We start from the raw sequence: 27,878 nt of genomic DNA, 5'->3' as shown, positions 1-27,878 counted from the left end.
TAATCGCCAAAGATACTATAATAATAATGAAAAGATGGAACCCATGATTTTTTTTTGATTTTTCATTCGGTGTCCAGTATCCGCATTAGAGCCCGATTAAATTCAAATTTGCACCACGTAGGACCTATTCGTGGGAAGCGCTTTCTACCACGCATTTTTCCATTTCAGGACTCAAATCCGAGACCTCTACTTAGGGGAGGAGCAGTCTCATCCAACGCATCACATAGAAAACAGAAAAACAATTAAATGCTCGAAAAATAAGAACCCGTGTGGCCATGATAATTTTGCACTTTGTTTGAAAATTATCATTTGGCCATTATAATTTTTCACTTTTTCCCGATTTTTTTTTCCACTTTATTTGAAAATTATCGTTTGTCCATGAAAATTTCAAATACAACTCGAAATTGTATTTGAAATTTTAAAAACACCTAAAACCCAGTTTTCATTTTTTCCCACTGTTTCACTTGCGATATATTCAACAACCAAATAGTCCTTACAAAAATTATAACCAAACACAACTTCATCTTTAACTCCAACTTCGAAATTCTAAAACAAAAAAGTGAAAAATATTTAATTTTCACGGCCAAACGCTTACTAACTAGAAAAATAGGAGTGTAAATTTGAAAAAAAAAAAAAACTCTTTTCTTTTTCCTTTTTTTCTTTTTTCTTTTTTGGAGCCTGCAGAATCAGAAGTTTGAACTATGGACCATCCCGCTCTCACTCCCCACCCACCCACCCACATCCACAGTGTTATATATCTATCATCACTCTACACTCTTCACTCTCTCACCCCCCCCCCCCCCCACCCCCCACTCTGGAAACGAGCTACATTGATTGATCGGAAAAGGTAGAAACCCTAGCTCTACAATCGAGGCACCACCGTTAAGCGGTGTCGTACCAGCTCATAATAAGCTGTTACAACAATGCATAGTAAGCTCAGCTCCTATATATATACATGTTGATATGTACTTTGTATGTGTAGTACATATACATATGTGTATATTAGTTTGCAATGTACCATAGCATTTCAGTGTTAAGAGATGAATAATCGTTTTCTTTTGTTAATTTTGAATTTTTTTTTTAGCTCTATTTTTGAGAAATTCTGGAAGATTTGCTTGTGGATCTGTGAGCTTAGCGTTTTTCTTCAATTTTTTTCTTAATTTCTCGAGTACTGATTTTTTTTTTTTTTTTTTTTTATATGGTGAATTGTTGTTGGATTTTTGAGGTTGGAATGCTGTTTAATTTTTCATTTTTTTTGTTACTTATGAAAAAAATGATTTGGATTATTTATTTTCATTTTTTGTTTTTGTTCTAGTTGTAGTATTTATAGTACATTTTGAGGCTATTTTTCTAGTTGCTTTTAAATAAAAATTATTTGGATTTATTAATTTCTGGAGTCCTGATTTATTTATTTATTTTTCTTCTGTTGTTTCTGGTTGTGTTTTTTTTTTTTTTGAATTGTTTATATGGTGCATTGTTGTTGGCTTTTTCAAGTTGAAAAGCTATTTGATTTTTCATTTACTGGTTACTTATGAAAAGATTTATTTGGATTATTTGTTTTCATTTTCTGTTTTTGTTCTTAGTTGTAGTTTTTACTTTTTAAATTTTGTAGTGCATTTTGGTTGAATTTTGAGGTTTGAGAGCTATTTTTTTTTTCTAGTTGCTTTTTTTTTTAAAAAAAAATTAGTTGGATTTATTAATTGTCATTTTTGTATTTCTTATATTAAATTTTATTGTGGTTTGGTTGATTCTTTGAGTCTTAAGGATATTTAATTTTATTTTTTCAGGTTTTTGAAAAAAAAGATTTGAATTAATACCTTTGCTTTGCTTGTGGAATTAAAAGTTAGGAGGAAATAGATTTTTACAATGGACTTGAATTTCCAATTGAGAAACATTTACGGATCTATTGTGTTATTCTTGGAAAATGTGGGCTAAATTTTTTATTTTCAAGTTTTTTGTGGTTATGTTGAACATCTTCAGCTAGATCAAACAGAGATTTTTAAAAAATTATTATAATTTTTCAGTTGCATTCAAAAGGTAGTTGAATTGCGTAAACATTGACTGAGATGAATGGTATCTTTTGATTATTTGTTTATAGGCTAAAGTTCTTCAAATCTTCGATATACATTATATATATAGTCTGAGTCTAGCATGCACCAATTGCTTATATGCTGTATCTACCTTTGAATGGATTGGTGCTAAATTTTGGAGTTGAATTGTATATATGATTTGATTTGCAGCAACAATGTATGAGTAGGTGATTTTTTACATTTGTAGAACTTTCCGTGCAAATGCTATGTGCTATCTTTCCTTTATACACCTTAAAGCTCAGGTAATAAGTAAATTCAGTGAATGTTTGATGCAGGCTCGTCCCTGATTCAAGATTACGGTGACAGTTGCTCCTTATTTATATAAAACTCTAGAATTTGTGGTGGAATATGATGCAGGTGAATATCACTCTTTAAAATATAGACATCTGTTCTACAAGTGGTGTCATTTTTTGGTATATTACAAGATGGAAACAAAAAAAGCATATGGTCTTGGCAGTTTGTTGTGGAATAGAACCTTAGATACGATCTCATCAATTGTTAGATGTAAACATAAAGATACTTTGTGATCAAGTCTGTAACACTTTTTTTTTTTTTTTTTTTTTTTATCATTGCTTCTTTCCATATAATTCCTTTCTGCTTTGAATTAGAATATATGATTGTATCTACGTTTGTTTATTGACCCTTGGTTGATCAAATGAGACAAAACATGGGTCTTTTGCCTACTGCATTTGAAGATATAGGTTTATATGTTAGCTCTCTTACAGGCTTGGACCTCTTTATTTGTAGTGCAGTTCAGTAGATTGCTAGTGGATGATGATAGTTCTATGATACTTAAGACCTTCTTTCATGAAAGAGTTTGAAACATATAAAGATAATCAGGAAAAAGATAATCTCTATGACAAAGGTGGGTCCTTGTCTGCTTGGTGGTCATGGGAAAATCTACAAAATTAAAAAAAAGATAGCACCGTGAGAAAATATAATGACCTTAACTGAGGAAGACTTTTTCATTTGTAGCTTAGTACATTATTTTGTTCTTTGGTGTAATTGACTTTCAGATATAAGTAACATAAACTCCTAAAATTCGAACTTGTTTTTAACTTCTTCTCTTTGCTATTTCAGTTTTATTCATAAGTGAATGCTATAATTGAAATAATATTATATAAAAATATTATGACTTAAAGGTTGCATCAATAGTGTTGGTTATTCTAACTTTGTGTTTGTAGAAGATACTTGTTGCTCAGACATTTATAGCTCAAATCTGGCATAAGTTGCGTGTATTTAACTGAGTAAGATTGCTCCAAGTTCAAGTTACTATACCAGTTAATAATAGCTGCTTGCTTTTTGACAAAAATCTTCTCAAATCACATTAGACCGCATGATGGCATGTCAAAGACTGATCAGGCACTAATTCTTGTTTTTTATAGTTGTGTTTTCTTGTAGTGCATATATATTCTTTATTTTTTTTGTCATCAGGCTCTTCACTATAGTGCATTTTTTGATGTGCGGTGTGCTTAAAGCCCCAAGACCTTTGACTCTTTCTTTGCCTTTGAAAACACTGCTGAAGAATGAGTTTATGCTGTTTCGTCAAGTTCTCTGATCCTGCATATTGAGACTAATATTAAGTTTCCTGCTTTTAGGTCCATGTTAAGCATTTGTTTCTCCGGAGTCTTTTTTCTTGAACTTTTTTTAAGGTGCCATTCTTATCTTCGACTATGGAAATTGGAAAGTTTATGATGATGCAATGTTGGCTCTGCAGTTGTAGCTCTGACAAAAGGCATCACCACCTAGATCAATGAGGAATGCAACTATGACAACTGGATCTTCTAATCTTAAAGTGCCCACTATGCGAATCACAAGAGCACGGGCAAAAACATTGGGTTCATCAGGAGGATTACCACCTCTACACCCGTCTGTCAGACAAGATAAGAAACAGGGACAGGTAACACAGGGAACAAAGTCCAAAAGATCAGCCTCGGATGAGAACGGACCAGTTAATTCTGCTAGTACTGCTTCTCAACAGCCTAAGCGAAAGGCTGTTCTCAGGGATGTCACCAATGTACTTTGTGAAAATTCATACATGAATTGCATCAACGGAAGCAAATTTCAGGTGAGTTTTGATAGATATGTTATATCATACTTGTTCTTTGGAAATAAAATCATTGTGCGGAACATAGTTAATGGTTGTTGAACTAGTGTCTTTGTTTTCTTAGTTTCAAAGACTTGTCAACATGTGGCTGATGATGTCAACTTGTCTTATGGTGATAGGTTAAGAAATTCTCTAATAAGCGGAATTCAAAGGTGACACCCGCTATTTTAGTGAAAAGACCAAAGCTTGAAGATAGAAAAGAGAGAATGATTGAAGAAGCAAAAAAAGTAAAGGTTGAGGAATCACAACACTGTTCACAAGCAGACTTCAAGGACCATGCATTAACTCAGCCAAGCGAATATATAACCCCTGCTCAGTGTGGTTTAGTTGATCTTATGCCTGTGAATAGGAGTTCATGTAATGGCATTACACTCCTGAATACAACACAAAAAGGTACGATATTGTGTGCTATCATGCAAGATTTGAAAGCTTGGGATTTTTTGTTTTCTTTCCCTCTCTTTAAACATAGTTTGGAGTGCAACCACAATGACTGAGCTATATCTGCTCCTTTAAGTTTCGAAAAGTGCTAGTTTCTGTTCAAATTTGTGATAATTGCTGCCAGCTCGTCTGTAGGGAACAACAACTAAGATACTTGATATGTGTAATTTTTCTGGAAACTTTATGTTTCTTAAAGTGCTGTTTACCAAGATTATTGGCACTCCAACAAGTTTATATTTATGTTCAACACCTTTGAATTTGATCCTTATATGAAATGCTCTATTGGAACCACATGTAATTCTCTGAGAGCGCAAGAAGTATACATGTCCTTTACTGATATATGGTTTCAGTTAAAATTTAGAAGCTTGAAACTGCTTATGCCCCTTTGTCTAACTCAGATATCTCATCATCAGTCAAGTATGTACAAATTTGAATTCAATGTTATAATTCCAAGCGCAAAATCTAGACTAGCAATTTATAATTACCTCCACAAAATCCGCAGGCAAGACAATTATGCTAAAATATGAACTAATTTTTGGAACTCCACAAAAGCACAATTGCATTTTTGTTGATTCCACAAAATTTCAAAAAATAAATTACAGAATCTTGGAGAATTTGAAAAAAAGCGGTGTAAAATTTCTATTTTTCATAAAACCTCAAAACAGAGCTCTTGCTCACTTGAATGTAAAGTATCTACTTGTAGCACCATCAGAAGAAATGGAAATCCTAGAATAACTGGAAGTAAAGAGACAATGTAATACATGCATCAGAAGAGCGAAAAAACCAATTGAGTACATACTTCCTCATGGGTGATATGGCTTTGTGGTTCTATGGGAATAGGTATTTTACATCTCCAATATAAAAAGCGTTTATCATCATTTTGCAAATGGATGGATTGCAAAACCTTTTTCCAGAAAGGTAAAAAGCAAACTGTTGGTAGGAAAGCTTATTAATCTGTTTGATCTTCTGGCATTGCCTGCAAAACTTAAATCATTGCATGAAAGCATTACTAGTGGTCTTCAAAGGAAATTTTTTCTACTGATAGGTTTTTTCTGGAAGGAGCTTATTTGTTTCTGTTCCATTATGTAGATGAAAGCAAGGGTTGCCAGAAACAAGAAGGCTCCGATGCTCTTGGTATTGCAGATATAGATTCAAAACACAAGGATCCACTAATGTGTAGTCTGTATGCTCCTGATATATATAGCAATTTGCATGCCATGGAGGTTAGTATGACTGGTGCTATTCCTGTTATTACCTTGAAAATGACTGATGCACTGTTGACAAGTCTAGTGATAGCACCAGGCATCTGTAACCATCCAAACAGTATCAACCTTAATATTGCCTTTATTAATTAATAAAACAAATATTATCATTAAAAAAACTTTTTCTTGCAAGGTCGTGATTTTGTTTATACTTCTGAACAAGTTTAAGAGTACCCTTCCCCTTTCTTTTTGACCTAAGGGGGGCCATTTATTTTCAAGAAAAGCTTTCTGTTTCTCAATTACTAAATGACAAATTCTTCTCACCAACAGCTTGACCGGCGGCCTTCCTTTAATTACATGGAAAAGATGCAGCGGGACGTTAACAAGGGTATGCGAAGTATTCTCATTGATTGGCTTGTGGAGGTCAGTTGGCTTACTTGGATGCTTTGACAATGCTTAATAATATGTGAGATAGTATCTTAAGAAGTATGTTGTCGTTCTTAATAAACAAAATCTTTTCACATATTTCTCTTTACTTAAGTTGTGATAGTAGAAAACCTTTTTGTTGATTACTTTTGCTTTGATCTTTGGATGAATGGTTACTGGTTAGCATCATCAACTGAACTTTTTGCTTCATATTCAAGTATTATTTTCTTGTTCAATTTTTATGGTTTACTTCCCTTCCCCGGAGAGAGATCACATATGTTTTTTTTCCTGTAAGCATTTAATCAAATGTTAGTTATGATAGGAATTTTCATATTTGGTATAGACTTACTTTTAGGGTTCGATAACCAAACAAACCCTAAAAGTGTTTTTGTTTCCTGGAAATAAGAAGAGCCTTTACATTTCCATTGTCAATTATGCATAATTATTATACAACTGGCTTATGGAATTCGGACTTACTTTTGATGAGCTGTTTTTCCGCTTGTCAAGTGTTGGATATGCTTTTCTTGCATGAAAGTTAAAATTGTATCCATTGACCATCAGTTTTTTCACTCTCTTGCAGGTTTCTGAAGAATACAGGCTGGTTCCAGACACTCTTTACCTGACTGTACATCTCATTGATAGGTTCCTCTCTGAGAATTACATTGAAAAACAAAAGCTGCAGCTGCTTGGAGTTACCTGCATGTTAATTGCTTCGTAAGTAATTCCTGTTTCGGATATTCATATTCAAGGATGATAGGTTTTTTTTTTTTTTTTGATGACATGGGAACCCGCAGCCGCTACCTTTCGGGTGCACACAGGGTAAACCCAGCTCCTGTGTAATAGCTCGCAAACCACACAGGAGAGGTAACCCGCACTAGGCAAGCCCCGTGTGATGAGCTCGACCCAGAAGGCAAATCCTCTGTTGTCGTAGGCAGGGGGTTTCGAACCTGAGACCTCCATTATGAAAGCCCCATGCTCAACTAACTGAGCCACCCTTGCGGTTTCAAGGATGATAGGTTATAGGGTAGACTAAGCAGTTTTTTACATTTATGAACTTGTAGATCACAAAGATATCCCTCTTTTACTGTAGGAGTTTGTGGGAAATAGAGCCATCTAACTTAGTTCCCTTTTTTTTTTTTCATAACTTGTATCTGCATGTGCTTTTCGACATGGTAATAAACTTTGCCCAATTCTGAATTCTTTGTAGCTTCAGAAAAGAGAAATTACCCGTACTTCATCTGCATCTCATTGGTTTTTTCTGCAGCATATGATCTTTTATTTATTTTTGTGCTTGCAGCAAATATGAAGAAATTTGTGCACCTCGTGTGGAAGAATTTTGCTTTATTACAGACAACACTTACGCGAAAGAAGAGGTATGCTCATTCCAATGCTGATCTAGTTGTAGATTTTATTTATGTGGAGAATGAGGTACTTGAAGATATGCTATATAATAAGAGCAGTTAAATAACTTTAGTTTCAATTAGTGGAAGAAGCATGTATCAGTTGCTTTCGCTTCTTAAGTTCATTTTTCGTGTTTGTGTTTTTCATTGGTACCCATCCTTGATGTTTGGTTACTCAATATTGAACTCCCCTGTCATGTTATCCTGCTCCAGATGTCTATCACTGGGCATGTAGGGAGTGTTAGAGGCCCACACTGGTTGAAAGTTTAGGTCGTAGTTTTCTTAATATGGTTTTCAACCATCCTCAATTCATGAACTAGCTTTGAGGTTTAAGCCCAAGGTCTGTTTTAACATTTTGTACCTTTATGCATCCAACTAGTCGTCAGGATTTGTCCTAGTAAATCAATATTTGTAGAAGACGTGATCCTTCGCATTCCCACTGCTAGTTCTTTTGACTGAATCTTGGTAGTATCATTTTTTCTTTTGCTGGTCCTAACTACGTTTACCAAATTGTGTTTATCGTCTGCGAGGCGAAGATCTAGATTGCCTCATCTACCTCTGAGCTTTCCTTTCTCTTTTATGATATCTTGGATGCATACTTTGTTCCTACTTGAGTAATGATCTGAACATTTCCCGAGTGTTTTTCTATGTATTCTCTAATACTACTTAAATTTCCCCGTGGATGTGAAAAGGCTAATTAATTATTGCATGTCAGGTAGTAAGAATGGAAAGTCTTGTTTTGAATTTTTTGGGCTTTCAACTTGCTGCTCCGACTACAAAAAAATTCCTGAGGTACCTGTCATTAGCAGTATATGCAAATTTTACTCATGTTACTTGTGAGAGCAGGCTCCTTATTTGTGCCATTGTCCTTTGTTTGTAGGAGATTCGTTCAAGCAGCACAAGCTTCTTATGAGGTAGATGAGATAGCATTCTTCTTTTGGTTTGAGTCCTAGAAAATGAAGCTTACATGGCAAAAGTAAATTACTCCAACCTGCAGGTTCCCTCTGTTGAACTGGAATTCATGGCAAACTATTTAGCAGAGCTAACACTAGCTGAATATAGTTTTCTCAAGTTTCTTCCATCTATTACTGCTGCGTCGGCTGTATTTCTAGCCAGATGGACACTTGATCAATCTAACAACCCTTGGGTATGCAACTTTTTTTCTCCTTGATCCTGTCATCTTTTTTTTTTTTTTTTTTGCAATTGAATGCAACCACAAAATGACTTGCAGAATCCAACTTTGGAGCACTACACTAGATATAAGGCGTTAGAGCTCAAAACCACAGTTCTTTTGCTGCAAGATTTACAGATTAACACCAGTGGAAGCACCCTGAATGCCATTCGTGAAAAGTATAGACAGCCAAAGGTAAGAAACTTTATTGCAACTGCTCTCTTTTGCTTGCATCCACATATATCAGCTGTTTATGATTTTACTCGGTATAATGAAGCTTTCATATGTATTGACAGTTCAAGTCCGTGGCAACTTTATCGTCTCCAAAACCAGTCCAATCGCTGTTCTAGGAAATGCTGATTTGAAGTCCGGTTGGCCAATTCATGTTTGGCAGATCCATTGTCACTTTCTCATGCGGAAGGACATTAATCTTTAACATACAATAATCTATCCTTCCTGGAAAGGGACTCATTCTTTCGTACATTCCTCTTTCAACTTTTAACCATTATGTATGGTCCTATCATGTTTCAGTAGGTGATCCAGAAACATGGAGATTTCAGTGAAGTGGAGGTAGTAAGTTAAAAGAAATGGCAATATGTAAGAAGTAACTTAACAGCATCTGGTTAGCTACTTGCTATCATGTATTTGGAGCTGTTTGAGAGCTCCTGTTGTTAAATGATTCCAACTTTGACATTTCTATTATTTCATCTTAATAAATCCTTCTTCATACTAGACTAAATACACGTTGTTAAAAGTCTACCAAGCTTACTTGCATAACTTGGTTCAGTGCTTACTTTTTTATGTTCTACTTTCGTTAAGGTGGCTGTTAGGTACTTGGGGTGGGGGTTGGTGGTGTGTTGGGTTGGGTTACTAAATTGCATGATTGGACTCATTCGAACAATCAAGAAGGCGAATCCTGAGGGCTGTTATGCCAATATTACAATGTTGGGAGTAAATCCAAGGATTAATAATCATTGGATTATTTAGTGCAGAATCAAGATTGTTTTGGCCTTTCAGGTGTTTTACTTACCTGCTTATAAGTTATCCCATGTTGGATCAAATATAAAAGGGAAAAGGGTCAAATATACCCCTTTACTTTTAGTTTATTGGTTAACTTTGCCCTCCGTTAGCCAAATATACCCCTCTGTTAGTCAAAGTATACACATATACCCCTTGAATGGATGGAAATCCCAAATTAGCCAAAATTACCCATGCCTGACCCCACCCGACCCAAAAAATAATTTCCCCCCACTATAATATACCCATCTACGCTTCTATTCTTCAGTCAAAACACAAATCATCTGCCTAGTTCGAGATTAAATCATCTGCCTAGTTCGAGATTGAGTCGTAGTTGATTGGTTGATTTGATATATTCAGTTTGTTTAAAAAGAAGTGTTTGAGGGGAAGGTAGGGATGACTTTGAATGATTGGAATGTGTATCTGATTTCTTAATGATTAATCCATTTGTTTGTAAAAACACCATGCCTCGTTGTTGACATAGTGGACAAAGAAGGTTTCAGTACCTAGGTACTGTGAGCCTACTTAATTTATGGTCATTTCTTAAGAAAGGCCACAATTGAAGCAGTGAAAATGTGCTCACTGTGGATCTTGTAATGTTATTGCTTTTCTCGGATGATGAAATATCCTCTGGATTTACTCTTTCGTGCTGTTAGTCTTTAGCAAAATATGCAAGTTAAACACCATCTGGTGTTGCACCAATGTGTAAGAGTTTTCGCATGCTCACGAAGTTTATATGCATAGCATACCTGCTTTAAGATCTAACAAAATATGTGCCATTTCTTGATAAAGCTTAGACTATATAGAAGCTATATTAGCGGCAGATTATTAGCTGAAGCAATTAAACTCGGAGATTTATGTGGAATAATGCATACCTTTTTCTCTAGGATAGATGTGTGTTACTACCACCAATTGCCGAACGGTTTCTTACAAGGTCACTTGTAGAGTCTTGTAAATTATCCATAGCAACTACACTCTTTTGCTTAAGGAAAACTCACTCACTATATTTTGTGTTGTGTTTGGATGATCTCTACTCATCCTTTTTATAGGACAATGTTGAAACTTATAAGTCCAATTCATTCAAGAGTTACATCACCCCTTCTCCCTTAACTCCCACTTAATTCATGAATCACATAACTCTCTCTCTTTACTATAGGGAGTTATTTAGTGGAGCTGCGACTTGCCTTCATGAATGAAGCAAGTTATGGGTTTTTCCATCAATGGGTGTACATCCATTTTCAACATCTTCCACTCACATGATGGGATGAATCACATAGAGCTTTGAAAACAAACTTCCTTTTGGACTTTCATACTGAGTGTGTTGCCGTGACCGCTTGGACTCTAATTTTTGGGAGCTCTTAAACTAGAAATCCTTTTCGGGATCAGTATAAGAGTCTACAACTCTTTCATCTCTTATGATATCATATCATGTTATAGAAAGTGTCTCAGATGCCCTAGACATGTCTATATACATACAACTTCTCTAACCCTCGTGCCGTTCTCATTTCAAATATGCTTTGTGTCCACACTTATGATGCCATCTAAAACAGGCCTCATAATGGACCGGTCTAAGACACAAGCATAATATGTATACATTTGACATATCTTCTTTTCGCCCACATATCATTAAGATCAAAATTAGTTGCTTTCCTAGCATTACTCCTTTAAGTCGTATTATCATAACCTTTGGATGCATACTAAAGTAGCATACACTAACCCATCTCCTCATGATATTGACAAAGTCATAAGAGCACCAATGAAAGGATTTAATATCTTTCTGGGTCTCACACAGTAGTGAAGCAGGGTTCATTCACTTACCTCCCAATTTGCGGTTATAAAGCACATGCCATATGAAATGCATGCTGCAGTGTACCTTTGATTTCCAGAGTGTATGTCGATTTTCTTTGCTTACACTGTACAGATCTTGATCCAGGTAAATCATTTACCTTATCTGAGTTCTACCACTCTGCTAGCCTCTCATGGCCTCAAGAGGAGATCTCGCATCTGTCTACAGGTATTATGGATGGTAGGAATCCATAATTTAATCCTTTCTGTTTGACATTTCTTCAGGATCTCATCCTAGTCATCCACTAGGGCGACATTAAATGATGTGTTCTTACTCACAATATAACGTTTGTTAACTGCCTTAGCTATAAGAAACACGAATGTCTCATCTTGCTCGATCCCCATAAGGGCCCAAGGCGATTGCTCGTGTGAGAAAGTCAACCTTATCATCCTGTACAATATACTCTAATATTGTCTGTGTGCCAATTAACAAATATGATTGAAATATTCATGAAACAAATATGTGTATTCTTCCAAGAAGAAATATCCAGGTATTGTATTCAAACATTCAAATAAGGAAATACAACACACTACAATTTGTGCAACCCTAGAGATTTCACATGCTCAATAAATACATCTCTAGGTATTGGCTTTGTCAAGGGATCAACCACCATTTTGTGTGTTGAAATGTACTGTAGAGTGATTTCCTCATGTGTTATGATGACTCTAAACAAAGTTATACTTTGTATCTATGTGATTAGTCTTACTATGATACTTAGGATCTTTTGTATAAGCTACAGCTGCTTGGCTATCACAAAAGAGTTTCACTGGATCCATTGGCTTGTCAACGATCCCTAAGTGTTCCATGAATGTCTTTAGCGACACAACTTCTTGTACTGCTGCAGAATATGCAACAAACTCTGCTTCCATAGTTGACAAAGCTATACATGTTTGTTTCTTGATACTCCACAAAATGGTACCATTATTAAGCAAGAATATATAACTAGAAGTGGACTACCAATCAGTATCAGAGTAACCTACCAATTGTAAGTCACTCCCTTGGTAACATAATTTATAATCAGCAGTGCCCCTCAAGTATCTCAAGAAAATCTAAACAACTTTCCAATGTGTTTGTCCTGGATTGGACTGATAACGGCTTACAAGACCAATTGCATAACAAATGTCGGGATGTGTACACAACATTGCGTATATTAAACTCCCAATTGCACTTGAATATGGGACCCTCTTCATGGCTTCTATTTCACTTTGAGTTGTGGGACACATTTCAAGGCTCAAACTTTCGCCTTTAGCTACAGGAGTATCTATTGGTTTGCAGTCTTTCATCCTAAACTGCTCAAGAACCTTTCCTATGTATGACTCTTTTTTAGAGCTATTAGATTCTTAGAGCGATCTCTATGGATTATAATCCCAAGGATGTAATCTGCTTCACCTATGTCCTTCATTTCAAAATTGAGGGACAACCAACTCTTTATATTATTTACGAAATTAAGGCTATTTCCAGCTAATAGTATATCATCCACATAAAGGGATAACATTACAAAATCACTTTCAGACCGTTTCATATACACACGGTGGTCTTCATCAATCATATTAAAGTTATAAAACGTAATAGCTCGATGAAATCTCAAGTACCACTGCCTAGATGATTGTTTAAGTCCATTTTGGATGAAACCTAATGGTTGCTCCATAAAAATTTCTTCATCTAGTTCTCCGTTGAGAAATGCGGTCTTTACATACATTTGATGTAACTCCAAGTTCATGCTTGCAACTATAGCTAGAATTAGTCTAATAGAGCTGAATCTCACAACTGGAGAAAAGGTATTTTCATAATCAATACCCTCTTGTTGTGTGTACCCCTTGGCCATTAAACAGGCTTTGTAGTGTTCAATAGAGTCATTCGCCTTTCTTTTAATTTTGAGAACCCATTTGCTCTCAATTGATTTTCGGCTTGGCGGAAGATCAACCAAATCCCAAACATGGTTTGTCCTCATGGAATCCATTTCTTCTTGAATTGTTTTCATCCACTTATCCTTATTAGGGCCTAAAAAGGCTTCTTGAACTAAATTAGACTCTTCATCTTACGGAGTAACAATTAATGCTTCCCCTTCGATCTCAAAATGACGTCGGAGAATAGTTCCTCGTGTACTCTTGCGTAACTGTGTCTATTGGGGAATATCCTCTAAATGAATAATTCTCCTACTTGGAGCAACAGGAGAAGGTACAACTTCCTGTTCCTCACTTCTTTGGTCTGTGGCAACTTTTGTTGTCTCCAAAACCAGTCCAATCGCTGTTCTAGGAAATGCTGATTTAAAGTCCGGTTGGCCAATTCATGTTTGGCAGATCCATTGTCACTTTCTCATGCGGAAGGACATTAATCTTTAACATACAATAATCTATCCTTCCTGGAAAGGGACTCATTCTTTCGTACATTCCTCTTTCAACTTTTAACCATTATGTATGGTCCTATCATGTTTCAGTAGGTGATCCAGAAATATGGAGATTTCAGTGAAGCAGAGGTAGTAAGTTAAAAGAAATGGCAATATGTAAGAAGTAACTTAACAGCATCTGGTTAGCTACTTGCTATCATGTATTTGGAGCTGTTTGAGAGCTCCTGTTGTTAAATGATTCCAACTTTGACATTTCTATTATTTCATTTTAATAAATCCTTCTTCATACTAGACTAAATACACGTTGTTAAAAGTCTACCAAGCTTACTTGCATAACTTAGTTCAGTGCTTTTTTAAGTTATACTTTCGTTAAGGTGGCTGTTAGGTACTTGGGGTGGGGGTTGGTGGTGTGTTGGGTTGGGTTACTAAATTGCATGATTGGACTCATTCGAACAATCAAGAAGGCGAATCCTGAGGGCTGTTATGCCAATATTACAATATTGGGAGTACAATCCAAGGATTAATAATCATTGGATTATTTAGTGCAGAATCAAGATTGTTTTGGCCTTTCAGGTGTTTTACTTATCTGCTCGTGTGAGAAAGCCAACCTTATCATCCTGTACAATATACTCTAATATTGTCTGTGTGCCAATTAACAAATATGATTGAAATATTCATGAAACAAATATGTGTATTCTTCCAAGAAGAAATATCCAGGTATTGTATTCAAACATTCAAATAAGGAAATACAACACACTACAATTTGTGCAACCCTAGAGATTTCACATGCTCAATAAATACATCTCTAGGTATTGGCTTTGTCAAGGGATCAACCACCATTTTGTGTGTTGAAATGTACTGTAGAGTGATTTCCTCATGTGTTATGATGACTCTAAACAAAGTTATACTTTGTATCTATGTGATTAGTCTTACTATGATACTTAGGATCTTTTGTATAAGCTACAGCTGCTTGGCTATCACAAAAGAGTTTCACTGGATCCATTGGCTTGTCATCGATCCCTAAGTGTTCCATGAATCTCTTTAGCGACACAACTTCTTGTACTGTTGCAGAATATACAACAAACTTTGCTTCCATAGTTGACAAAGCTATACATGTTTGTTTCTTGATACTCCACAAAATGGTACCATTATTAAGCAAGAATATATAATCAGAAGTGGACTACCAATCAGTATCAGAGTAACCTACCAATTGTAAGTCACTCCCTTGGTAACATAATTTATAATCAGCAGTGCCCCTCAAGTATCTCAAGAAAATCTTAACAGCTTTCCAATGTGTTTGTCGTGGATTGGACTGATAACGGCTTACAAGACCAATTGCATAACAAATGTCGGGATGTGTACACAACATTGCGTATATTAAACTCCCAATTGCACTTGAATATGGGACCCTCTTCATGGCTTCTATTTCACTTTGAGTTGTGGGACACATTTCAAGGCTCAACTACAGGAGTATCTATTGGTTTGCAGTCTTTCATCCTAAACTGCTCAAGAACCTTTCCTATGTATGACTCTTTTTTAGAGCTATTAGATTCTTAGAGCGATCTCTATGGATTATAACTCCAAGGATGTAATCTGCTTCACCTATGTCCTTCATTTCAAAATTGAGGGACAACCAACTCTTTATATTGTTTACGAAATTAAGGCTATTTCCAGCTAATAGTATATCATCCACATAAAGGGATAACATTACAAAATCACTTTTAGACCGTTTCATACACACGGTGGTCTTCATCAATCATATTAAAGTCATAAAACGTAATAGCTCGATGAAATCTCAAGTATCACTGCCTAGATGATTGTTTAAGTCCATAAATGGACCTTTTGAGTTTGCAAACTTTGCGCTCTTGACCATTTTGGATGAAACCTAATGGTTGCTCCATAAAAATTTCTTCATCGAGTTCTCTGTTGAGAAATACGGTCTTTACATCCATTTGATGTAACTCCAAGTTCATGCTTGCAACTATAGCTAGAATTAGTCTAATAGAGCTAAATATCACAACTAGAGAGAAGGTATTTTCATAATCAATACCCTCTTGTTGTGTGTACCCCTTGTCCACTAAACGGGCTTTGTAGCGTTCAATAGAGTCATTCGCCTTTCTTTTAATTTTGAGAACCCATTTGCTCCCAATTGATTTTCAGCTTGGCGGAAGATCAACCAAATCCCAAACATGGTTTGTCCTCATGGAATCCATTTCTTCTTCCATTGTTTTCATCCACTTATCCTTCGTAGGGCCTAAAAAGGCTTCTTGAACTAAATTAGACTTTTCATCATCTTACGGAGTAACAATTAATGCTTCCCCTTCGATCTCAAAATGACGTCGGAGAATAGTTCCTCGTGTACTCTTGCGTAACTGTGTCTATTGGGGAATATCCTCTAAATGAATAATTCTCCTACTTGGAGCAACAGGAGAAGGTACAACTTCCTGTTCCTCACTTCTTTGATCTTGGAGATTTTCTTGCTGATCCATAACTTCATAAAGTGACACAGTTCTATCAATATCACCCTTATAAGGAAATTTTGTCTCTATAAATATGGCATCTCGTGACTCAAGTTCTGTTATGCTTCCATCTTCATTTTCTCCTATGAAGATATAAGCCTTTGATTGCTTTGAATAGGCAATGAAGATGCATTTCTTGCCCTTTGGGCCTAACTTCCCATATTTATGAGAAGAATCATGCGCGTATGCTGCAAACCCCCAAGGTTGCAATACATTTAAGTCATGTTTTCTACCTGTCCATTATTTATAGGGTGTGGAAGCAACAGATTAGAGGGCACACGGTTAAGCACAAAAGCTGAAGACATCAATGCATCTCCCCAATAAGAAATTGGCAAGTTAGCCTGCACCATCATAGACCTAACCATTTCAAGCAAAGTTCTATTTCTTCGCTTTGCTACTCCACTTTATTGAGTGTATGGGAATTGTTAACTGTTTTACAGTTCCTTTATCATCACATAGATCCTTAAATTGATATGATAAATACTCAAGTCCTCGGTCAGTTCTTAATGCTTTTATTATTAGATTTAATTGATTCTCAACCAAATTCATAAATTGTCTAAAGCATTCCAATGCTTCTGACTTATAGGAGATCATATAAACATGACCGTAACGAGTATAATCATCTATGAATTACTGAAATATGAGGCTTCATGCCTTTCCCTCACCCTCATAGGACCACATATATCAGAATGAATGAGTTGCAATGGAAACTCAGCTCTGGTTCCCTTTCCAAATGGTTTTCTAGTTGTTTTTCCTGCAAGACAATGTTCACAAAATTGGCATTTCAATTTTAGCTAAGGACCCTAACATTCCTTCTTTTGCCAATCTATTCATTCTTTCAAGACCTATACGTCCAAGTCTAGCATGCCAAGTATTTACATTTAAAATATAGGCTGTTGTGAAAGCAAAACAACTATGATTATTAGATATATAATTAAAACCACAAATTGTGTCCAACACAAAAAAAACAATCAGATAAATAACCAGAATCATAATAATTATTGCCATGAACAATGTCAACAGAGTTATTGTGAAAATTTAAACTGAAATCTAATTTAAGAAGAGAAATAACTGAAACTAAGCTCCGCCGAATAGCTGGAACATATAAGACAGAAGTGGTGTTCGATGGCTATATAAAGCCATATGCTTCCCGAAGGCAGCCGGCGGTCCTTTTACTTCAACTGAAGCATTATTTCCTATATAAAGCCATCTGCTTCCCGAAGGCAGCCGGCGGTACTCAACAAATGATCCTCTGTCTCTGGCTATGTGGTCTGTGGCACCTGAGTCTACAGTCCACATAGAATTAGCATCAGCCATTAATGTTGTACTAGAGACATAAACAAATTGAGGATTTTCAGTATATGGTGTTACCTTATGCTGCTCCGGGCAATCCCGTGCAAAATGACCCATCTTGTGGTAGGAATAACACTCCTTTTTATTACCACGCTTTCCTCTCTTCTTAAATTGAGGTTTTCCCTTCTGATTTGGCGTACCATATCCCATCTTCTTCCAAGCTTTCTTGTGCGTGTTCTTTTACTTAGGATTAGAAGTCCCAACAGATCCAGCTAGAAAAACTTGTTCAGTTGTTTTAGAGGCGTCACGACGCTCATCTTCAAGAACAAGATGGTGTTCAATGTCTTCAAAATACTTGATACTTTCATTGTGGGTCATATGAACTTTCATATATTCCCAACTAGCAGGAAAAGATCTAATAACAGCTTGCACTTGCTGTTCATCAGAAAGATTATAACCAGTTGATTTTAGCTCTTTTATCATGTTTGACATATCTCTTAAGTGTTGCCTCATCGATGTGTTAGGGCGCAATCTATAGGTATCAAACTTTATGGTCAACATCCTAAGTTTTGTGGCAGAAGTGCCACCAAACTTATCTTTCAGTGCTATCCACATTGCTTGAGTCGTGGATACTATTCAAATTCACACATCATATCATCAGCCATACTGCTCAGCAACGTTATGCGAGCAATACTATTTTTTTTCTTCCAGGCTTGAAAAGCCTCTTTTTCTTTCTTATGTTGCTATGTGTTTCCACTAGACGGCTCAACCATAACATTAATGCGAGTCTCCAAAACATCCTGCTCTTCAAGGACGTACTGAATTTTACGGTGTCAAATATCATAATTGTCACCATCGAGTTTCTTACCCTTATTCAATTCAGCAATGATGGTCTTTGAAGCCATTTTTAAAATTTCTAAGCACATAAAAAGACATAACACATGTGAGCAAATATACAATATATATATTTGCTTCAAAAATTGCATCTTGATTAATATCGATGTATTGTAGGGCCATGTTCAAAAGTCTACGTTTGTCTTACTTTCATCACATATAACCTTACGCATACCAATATTTTCTAGATTAATTATAAGCAAATCGACTAATAGTAATAGTTCTAAATGAGCAAGTTGTCTACCAATTTAGAACTCCCACTCGGAAATAAAACATGTCATTATTTTCATAAAAGTGGCATAAACTATAATCATGAACATTGCCCTTTGTTATTTTAAGATTAAACATGTTCATGAACCGGTTACAAAAAATAACATTATCATGATTTTTTTCTTCTTTCAAAACAAAAGTTTTAAGTTCATGAAGTGCGCCAAATACATCAAAACAAAGCTCGAAAAAAAAACCTTTCAAAAAGATATGTATAACACCCAAAACTACTTCTGGATGCACACTATCACATGTTATGATGTTTTTCTGGAAATCTGAAATTTTCCAAAATGTCTACCTATTTGAGCAGTCAACTTCTGAAGCTCATATTTCCTTCATCCAATAACATAATTTTACGAATAATATATTGTTGGACACCTATTGAAGATAACTTTCCATTAATATAAAGTTAGTTCACCGTGGAATCTTATACAAGGAGATAACTTAGCAAAAGTCAGTATCATAGTTTTCAAAAAAGTATTTGAAATGACCTTTTTTTTTCAAATAGAAAAAAATCCGTCTTTCACTAAACTTTAATCATGCAATGGCGAAAGATAAACACATCTAACCATGATGCTCTGATACCAATAATTGAATTAAACTCGGAGATTTATGCAGAATAATACATACCTTCTTCTCTAGGATTGACAGGTGTTACTACCACCAATTGCCGAACGGTTTCTTACAAGATCACTTGTGGGGTCTTGTAAATTATCGACAACAACTACACTCTTTTGTTTAAGAAAAACTCATTAAATGTATTTTGTATTGTGTTTGGATGATCTCTATTCATCCCTTTTATAGGATAATGTTGAAACTTCTAAGTCCAATTCGCTCAAGAGTTCCCTTAACTCCCACTTAATTCATGAATCACATAACTCTTTTTCTCTTTACTATAGGGAGTTATTTAGTGGAGTTGTAACTTGCCTTCATGAATGAAGCAAGTTATGACTTTTCCCATCAATGGGTGTACATCTGTTTCCAACATTAGCTATATCTAACAAAATATGTGGAATTACGCCTATCACATTTTTGTTTTCAGCTGATTTGAGGCAAATTATTAGACAAGAGATGGAGATTATATTAACAAACCAAAGATGATTTGTGTTTTGACTGAAGAATAGAAGCGTGGAGGGGTATATTAGGGTGGGGGGGGGGGGGGGGGGGAATTATTTTTTGGTCGAGTCGAGTCGGGTCGGGCATGGGTAATTTTGGCTGATGGGATTTCCATTAATTCAAGGGATATATGTGTATACTTTGGCTAACGGAGGGGTACATTTGGCTACTTTGGCTAACGGAAGGTAAAGTTAGCCAATAAACTAAAATAGAGGGGTATATTTGACCCTTTTCCCAATATAAAATATACTGGAATTTTGATATAAAGTTATATTGGTATTGCTTGTATCAAAATCGAAAATCGAACGCAGTATAACATAATACTGGAATTATTTTCCAGATCTTGGTAACAACTTTTTTGGGTGCATCGGTTAAGAGTAAATAAACTTTTTGAAATCTTTCATAAGCTACATGACTCAAAACTATTAGGAAAAGAAATGAATATCTTTCTAAATTAGCAAATCTTCTTCATGTCATGACATTCATTTCTTAGAAATTTGCTCTTTAATTTGCTTCCCTCCAAATAGATCTAATAGTAGTCGTGTTAGCTTCCAACAAATACTTACAATCTTCAATAGTAGCCCTAATAGGATGATACCGTATGTCTTCATCTATGATAAGCTTGACAGTAAGTAGACAGTTCGTTTTAACTTCTAGTTTATATCCCCTTTCTTTTATACTAATTTTAGTCCTTGCCTAATACTCCACAGTCTTTCCTCAGTTTCTCTCAGCCTCTGGAACTCCAATGTCTCTAAGTCTAAGAATGAACAAAGACACTTAAATCAATGACTGAACAATGCATATCTAAGCAATATTCTTCTTATTGACTGGTTTCCTGATGAAATCTAATATCCTCTTTCTTTTACTAATTTTAGTTCTTACTTAATACATCATAGTTATGTAACAAGGCTTGAGTATACAACTTACCTGAGTATCACTACATCCACTTGTGTTGATTATCTCTAAAAAAATCCTCCAAGAACAGCATCTACAGTTTGTGTCTTGAAACTACCTTTGATATTCAATTTTATGTTTCCAAGGTGGAGACCAAGTTAATAATTTGGCTTGTTTGGATAGAGAAGACTGACTAGGGAAAGCTTCACTAATTTCCCTGACATAACCAGTAATTTGCTTATGTATAAGTTCAACAGGTAGACCTTTTCTTTTTTCAAACGCATTGTCTAAGATGCCAATCCCAATGTTGAGAAGCAGAAATGGGAAAATGACATTTTTTCCCCGACTCAAGGGCCCAAATCCCATTGATGTTTGCAATAGTACTACTAGTACTTCCTCCACTTAAAAAACAGTGTTTACTTAGTCATTAGCATATTCTTAAGAAAATACTAATTTTTATTAAAAAATAGGGAATAATTTGACTAAATTACCCCTAATTAAATAGGTATTGAAATTTGGCCACTTAACACTTAATAAGGGCAAATCTGAAAAATTAAGATTAATTTTTTCTTGATTTGATAAGTGATCACTCTTTTTGAATCGGAGGGAGTATTGATTATTGGGAAAAGATCAAATTTGCCCCTTTACTATTCGAAAAGTATCAAATTTACCCTTTGTTATAGTATTCACACAAAAATACCCTAACCATAACTTAAGTAGCTCAAATATATTCTTTCTCTGTTAAGATTGTCCAAAGTGAAGGTTCAATCCTACTGATGGAAACCTTCCTTCATCATCCTTACTATCACATAAATGATGGTGCAACTGCATTTTTCTTCATTGGTTTTAGAGGAGGACAGCTCAATGTTTCTTGACATAATGGTGGTGGAGAGGAGGATGTACTTGTGGTGGAAGAGGAATAAGAAGGGAGAGGTCAAATAGGGCTATGAGGTTACATGTTATGTGGGATCCATCTCATTAAATTGTTGGTATCACGTGAAATTTGAACGTCTATCTTGAACAGCCTAAATGAAATAGGGGTATATTACCTAAATATTGGTAAGAGTATTTTATTCACAAAGTTTAATGGAAAATAAAATTAATCCTTTTTGCACAGTAAAAGTGAAAATTTAACCTTTTTCCCAATAATTTCACATTCGTCTTCCAACTATTACCTTTCTCCTTAACTTATTAGTCAACAATTCAATTATACTAGTAATATGTTGTGCTCACATGAATAGGATGTAGCCAAAAAAAAAAAATACTTTAAAAAATATACAGCTTTTGAAAATATTTACGTCACGTAGCCCAATATACAATATTATACAATGGTGTGTGTGTAATATTATACGTCATTATACTTTGGGAAAAAAAGCATCTTTCGGGTTTTTAGTAGATAAATACTCCCATCATCCCCATTTAAATATCTTAGTTTGACTAGGTACGGAGTTTAAGAAATAAAGAGAAACTTTTGAATCTTGTGATCCTAGATTAAAGATGTGTATAATGTACTAAAATATTTTTTGAATCTTGTAATTATAAACTTCTCACGTAGAATGTTTAAACTATCAACTTATTAAACATAGAAAGAGACAAACAAAAATGAAATTAACAAACTCAAAATTGAGACGCATGGAATAGTACTTTTTCTTTTTAACGTAGTTGGATTGTGGTCGTACTCTTCTAAGGTATTGTTGAAAGTTCAAATGTTTTGCTGTAAAGTATCCCTTTACAGCACATAATAAAAGTACAAAGAGTACAAGCATGGTGTACCCTCTAGTCTGATTTTCTCTTTAATAAAATAAAATGTCTGGAAAACCACGTCAAGGCCTGAGATACTATGGATGAAGTATTGCAGCAGCTTCTTTTCTCTGTCTTTCTATTCTCGTGTTCTATGCAATTTTCATTACCCTATTAAGTTTGTTCCAGAAACAGGTGCAATTTTTTTTTTGCTAAATCTGAAACTTTTCTACAATTCTTTTCTTTTTCTTCAAATAAATTTAGACTAAACAATTAAAAGTATCTGGTCGAGGGCATAATGAAAAGGTAAATATTAGAAGCTTCTAAAATATACAAATGAGTCAATATTTTTTGGTTAAGAATGAAAAAGTGAAATGGTAATGAAAAACCTCTATTTTTCTTTTTCTTCTTTACCATATTAAAATGATATCTAACACACTCATCCAACTAGCAAAGCTGAACAATGAAGAAACCAGGCTCTAGGTAATGAAATTATCAGCCATTTAGATAACTATAAATATAGGCCATGACAAAATGTTCAAAAAGGAAAATAAAAATAAACAAATGTTAGTTTAGCCCACTACACCAAGCCCCCTTCACGCGCAACACAGTTGTAGCACTAAGTTACAACAGTTAAGGCTGTCATCGGGTTGATCTTCAAAAACCTTGTGCACCAGACAGCAGCCATTTTCCATCCTACAATGCCATTCTGGTTTCTCCATGGCTCCTAAATTGCGTGGAACATACACAGCAAAAACACGGGGACAAGGATAGAGTGGAGTTGCCACTTAGCAAGTGATTGAAGTTGCTAAAGGCGTTACCAGGACAGCGATGTTTCCAGCTACAGGCGGACGTAGACTTGCAGCAGTCTCCAGCTGTTCCCATGCTTCCTTCCGTTTTACAGCATCCAAGTTTATTTTCTCTTGTTCTTCCTTGTAATGGGAATGGCAAGCCATGAAAAGCACATCATCCATTTCGGAGAACATCCTCCTTACATTTAAACTCAAGTTCTGCACAGCATGGTTCCAGTGGTTCTCAGCATTGGTTTCCACAGCTGGGAATATAACCGGGAGAATCACATGCCGGTTATGTGCAATCAAATTCACAATTTGGTCATTATTCCAAAGGAACAGAGCCCTTTCAGCTACCTGCACAATAATAGTTTGGTTATTAGACGGATACACAATTCATAAACATAGTCCTCACTCTTGGTAAGATCATAATTAGCTGCATAAACAAACTATATATGCCTTAGAAGTGAGATGCTTAAGGCAAATTGTGCCCCTGAACCCAACAATCTCCAGCCCCGGCAATAAAAGAAAATGGAGAAGAATCATAAAGAGGAAAAGGAGAATGTAAGAGCTAAGTATAAGTGAAAGACAAACCTCCTTTGTGTCCATGTAGGAGGACTTCTTGGAAATTACATGGAGGAAGAGAAATCCACAGAACAATAAGCCAGTCAAGATTCTAACACCATAAACAAAAGGTTGGGTACTACTTAAAAATAGACACCAAACATATGACATGAACGCCACGTCGGCAATCCATGTGGCACCATCCAATGATTATATCCAAGATATATAGTAGAAGACTTGGATCAACTAATATTTATACAAGTTGGCCATAAACTAGTTTATAACAAGTAGAAATTCACTCTTTAGATGTGTGTTTGCACTTGCAGGTTTAAAAATAGCATACTAGACTCCCTCAACCTCTTCAGAATATGGTGGTGGCATTCATTGAAGTGACTGACTGACGACAGAAGACTTGGCCAAACAGGCCCAGGAATAATTGGCTTTTTTCAAGTTAAATATGTCAAAGATCCACTTAATTCTTCAGTTTCTCTCAGCCTCTGGAACTCCAACTTTTTAGTCCAAGAATGAACAAAGATACTTAAATCAATGACTGAACAATGAAGATTTACGCAATGTATCTCATTCTTCTTATGGACAGGTTTCCTGATGAAACTTTTTAACTTGATCCCGGAAATGCCCTAGAAACAGTAATAGAATTTCTTCTTCAGCAGTCTTATCTATTCTCATCCCCTTGAAACCACTTGTTTACCCAGTTGATTAATTAGAGTGTTTTTTCAAGTCGTCAACAAAACATCATGAACATTCTCTTGTGGTTGGAACAAGTCCTTCTTGGTTCCGTAATGTTAAGTTCTCAACTCATTGTTGTTGAAAAAGTCCTGTCTAGTCCTGTCTGCAATCTAGAAATCTATTATTAGAGGCAACTGAACTATTAGTACATTTGAAGTTCTTCGTGTAAAAACCTCACAACTACAAATGCATGTAAATCTGGGAGGATCCTGATTCTTTACAAGTCAAACAACTGGATGAAGAAAATAGCAATCAATCAATTGCACTTCCATTCCAAGTAAGCCTTATGAATCCTATATATCCATTAAAAAGAAATCTTTTCACAATATTTGTTCATAGATCCTTGAACAAAACCACATATAAGTATCTAACCAACAATTCAGAAAACTACGTAACAAACAAAAGTAAAACTATGATATAGTACACACACATGCACAAATATATGCATGTCTAGCAACATAATTATTACCTGAAAATGGAAACTATTGATGCAGCAACCGATCCGCCAGAACAAGGGAACCATCACTTGTTGGAACTCAGCCATGTTAATAACTTCCAGAATTTCTTCCAACTCACTCAAAAACATCACCTCCTTTTGGGTATTAGTGACAGGCCAGTACTTCAACAAGCCCCTAATCACAGTGCTAGCCAATTTGGGATCCTTCTCTATGAACTGAGTAACACAATATGATAACTGTTGAAAGTAAATCCCCAGGGATTTTGGCTTGTGCAAAGGAATCAAAGCCCTTGACAAAAAGATCTTATGCTCCTCTTTCAATGGCAGAGCAAAACCCGTAACCACACTTCCAAAAATCTCCAACAGTTCAGCGATCCCGTTATGTTTCTCAGACTCGAACACAACACGGTAAAACACATTGCTTATACTCTTCCTTATAAAAGGCCTATGGACCATGAACTTGCCATAAATCCTATGCAAAATAGCTTTCAAACAATCTCTTTCCCTTGGATCTTCAGAATCAAACAAGTCAAGTAATTTCAAGATGAACTGATGGTTTATATATTTCTTTGCAACCTTAGCTTCTAAAGAAGAAGATGTTACAAACTTAAGCAACAGATCATACACAATTTGCAAATGAGGCCAAGCAGGATCAAAAGTAGGCTCATCATCATCATTTTCGCTGGCGTGGCGGCTATTACTAGACCTATAATTAGGAGGGAAAACCCGAAACAAATTAACAGCACATGTTTTACACATTGCAAGAATTGCAGGTTCTGAAAATTTGGGTGGATTAGATGATACAAAATCCAAAAGCTCAAACAATGTGGCCCTTTTAAGTTCCTTTTCTGCTACATTCTTAGTTGGGTCCCTAAAATCAAAATCTACACAGCAAAGGCTTAACTTACTGATAAAAAGATTCATCTTTTCAGAGCTAGGCACATCTTTGAAGGAAATCAAAGGCTCAATCCCAGCAATCACACTTGCTGGGAACACAACTGAGGAAGTCCTCCTTGGAGCACTATTGGGCCTTCCAGGGCCCAAATTTGAGCTTGCATTCGGGCCGTGTAAGCCCGAATTGCCTCTTCCTGAGTCTACTGACTCAGATTTCAGTGATTTCTTAGGAAGCCTACTAAGAAAATGCTTCCACATGGTGAAATTTTCACAATCTTTAACACAACAACAGACTCAAAACAGACACAGGTTGTAAAAAGAACACTCAAATCAAGGTATTACTGGTAAAGGGCAATAACCCTAGAGTTGTACCATTTCTAGTACAAACCCAAGATCTAAACCAAAACCCCATTGGAGAAAAAATCTGCAAACTTTGAGCTATACCAAGAAAAGGGTTGCCATAAAAATCAAATCTTTCCTCATAATGAGTGAAAGGGTGTTCAGATCTTGATTACAAAGAGGTAAAAAGGTTGAGAAGAATGATGTAAAGCTGAAGCCTTTTTTGGCTCAATTTTACAACCTTGGATTCTTTAAGAGAGAGAGCCTAGATCTCATACACATTCATTAGAACTATTTATATATACATAATTATGAAAAAAGATTCAATATTGCAGATGAGGTGGGAGGGTGTCAGAATTGTGGGTGGGTGGTGGGAAGGATGGAGATTCAGATGCTAAAAACAAGGTTCAAGAAAACAAAAAATGTCATTCATAATTCATGTTTCCATGCACTAGTACATTTATACATGTGAAAATACACATACAAAAATCAAGAAGTGAAAAAGCTTTGTTCTTGATTAAGAAAATTTTGGGTTTGAAGGGGTGTTAGAGGAGGTGGGGTGGGGGGGTAAAATGGGGTAGGGGTGGGTGGGTAGGGAAACAAGGTATGGTAAGTGGGTTTCAGAGCTTAATTATGAACCTTGGCATGGATGCATGGTGCAGAGGGAAAATGATGAAAGTCCATCATTGTTTGTTTGTATCTTTTTGACAATAATAATTTATTGTATAGTAATTATAGAAAAAAAGGGGTCAGTAATTTGAATGACTAGCTTACTTTTTATTTCTTTCACAATAATGTTCTGCTTTTTTCCTTGTTTCAATATTTTTCTCGATTTGTGAGATGGGTTTTATTGCTTGCCTTATTTTCTGAGAGAATACAGGTGGGTCTCACAGCCTCTCAGCTTCAGCCTTGTGGAAATGTAAAGAGAGCAGGGTCACCACACAAATTTGAAAAAGATGCTCTTTTTTTTTTTTTTTTTTTTTTTTAGGGTTATTGTATTTTAACTTTATTTTTCCTTCAATCTTGGCATTTAATAAAATCACAAAAAAAATGTTTGTTTTACTGTTTTAAAAAGTTGTTATAAAAAGTTCTTTTGAAAACTATTTGTAAGATGAATTATTCGATACATGTGTTAGTGAAAGATAACAACTTAACAAGTATCTATTAAATTAGTTGAGGTATACATAAGCCGGTTCGAATATCACAGTTGTCAAAAACTTTGTTTTTTATGAAGTGGATTGGGGATGTTTTTTTAAAAAAAAAATTACTCCCTCACAAATTATTCATCAATCTTGAAAAGAAAAATTAAAATCCAAATA

General features: G+C 35.5%; 2 protein-coding genes across 4 annotated transcripts; one reads left to right on the top strand and one right to left on the bottom strand.

The window, feature by feature from the left end:
- Nucleotides 1-797: 797 nt before the first annotated feature.
- LOC132643813 (cyclin-A2-2) lies at nucleotides 798-9,573 on the top strand. 3 transcript variants are annotated; one of them, XM_060360345.1, is made up of 13 exons: nucleotides 798-930; nucleotides 2,350-2,447; nucleotides 3,808-4,158; nucleotides 4,317-4,590; nucleotides 5,725-5,858; nucleotides 6,168-6,260; nucleotides 6,844-6,977; nucleotides 7,561-7,636; nucleotides 8,379-8,455; nucleotides 8,544-8,577; nucleotides 8,661-8,810; nucleotides 8,895-9,029; nucleotides 9,131-9,573. In XM_060360345.1, the coding sequence occupies exons 3-13, from the start codon at nucleotides 3,844-3,846 to the stop codon at nucleotides 9,182-9,184; spliced, it is 1,476 nt and encodes a 491-aa protein (XP_060216328.1). In that variant the 5' UTR covers nucleotides 798-930; nucleotides 2,350-2,447; nucleotides 3,808-3,843; the 3' UTR covers nucleotides 9,185-9,573. The 3 variants fall into 3 exon arrangements, with proteins under 3 accessions (XP_060216328.1, XP_060216325.1, XP_060216332.1); XM_060360342.1 differs by having other exon boundaries at nucleotides 799-930; nucleotides 2,366-2,447; XM_060360349.1 differs by having other exon boundaries at nucleotides 829-847; nucleotides 2,366-2,447.
- A 13,678-nt stretch (nucleotides 9,574-23,251) lies between these two features.
- Nucleotides 23,252-27,374, bottom strand: LOC132643807 (serine/threonine protein phosphatase 2A 57 kDa regulatory subunit B' kappa isoform). The gene is made up of 2 exons (XM_060360337.1): nucleotides 25,339-27,374; nucleotides 23,252-23,915 (listed from the first exon to the last, which is right to left on the bottom strand). Exons 1-2 carry the CDS (start codon nucleotides 26,476-26,478, stop codon nucleotides 23,556-23,558), a joined length of 1,500 nt encoding a protein of 499 aa, XP_060216320.1. The 5' UTR covers nucleotides 26,479-27,374; the 3' UTR covers nucleotides 23,252-23,555.
- Between the last annotated feature and the right edge of the window lie 504 nt (nucleotides 27,375-27,878).

The sequence above is a fragment of the Lycium barbarum genome, chromosome 1 (genome assembly GCF_019175385.1).
Source record: "Lycium barbarum isolate Lr01 chromosome 1, ASM1917538v2, whole genome shotgun sequence".
Classification (NCBI taxonomy): domain Eukaryota; kingdom Viridiplantae; phylum Streptophyta; class Magnoliopsida; order Solanales; family Solanaceae; genus Lycium; species Lycium barbarum.
The sequence above is the reverse complement of the archived record's forward strand: the minus strand, read 5'-3'. Positions and strand labels throughout refer to the sequence as shown.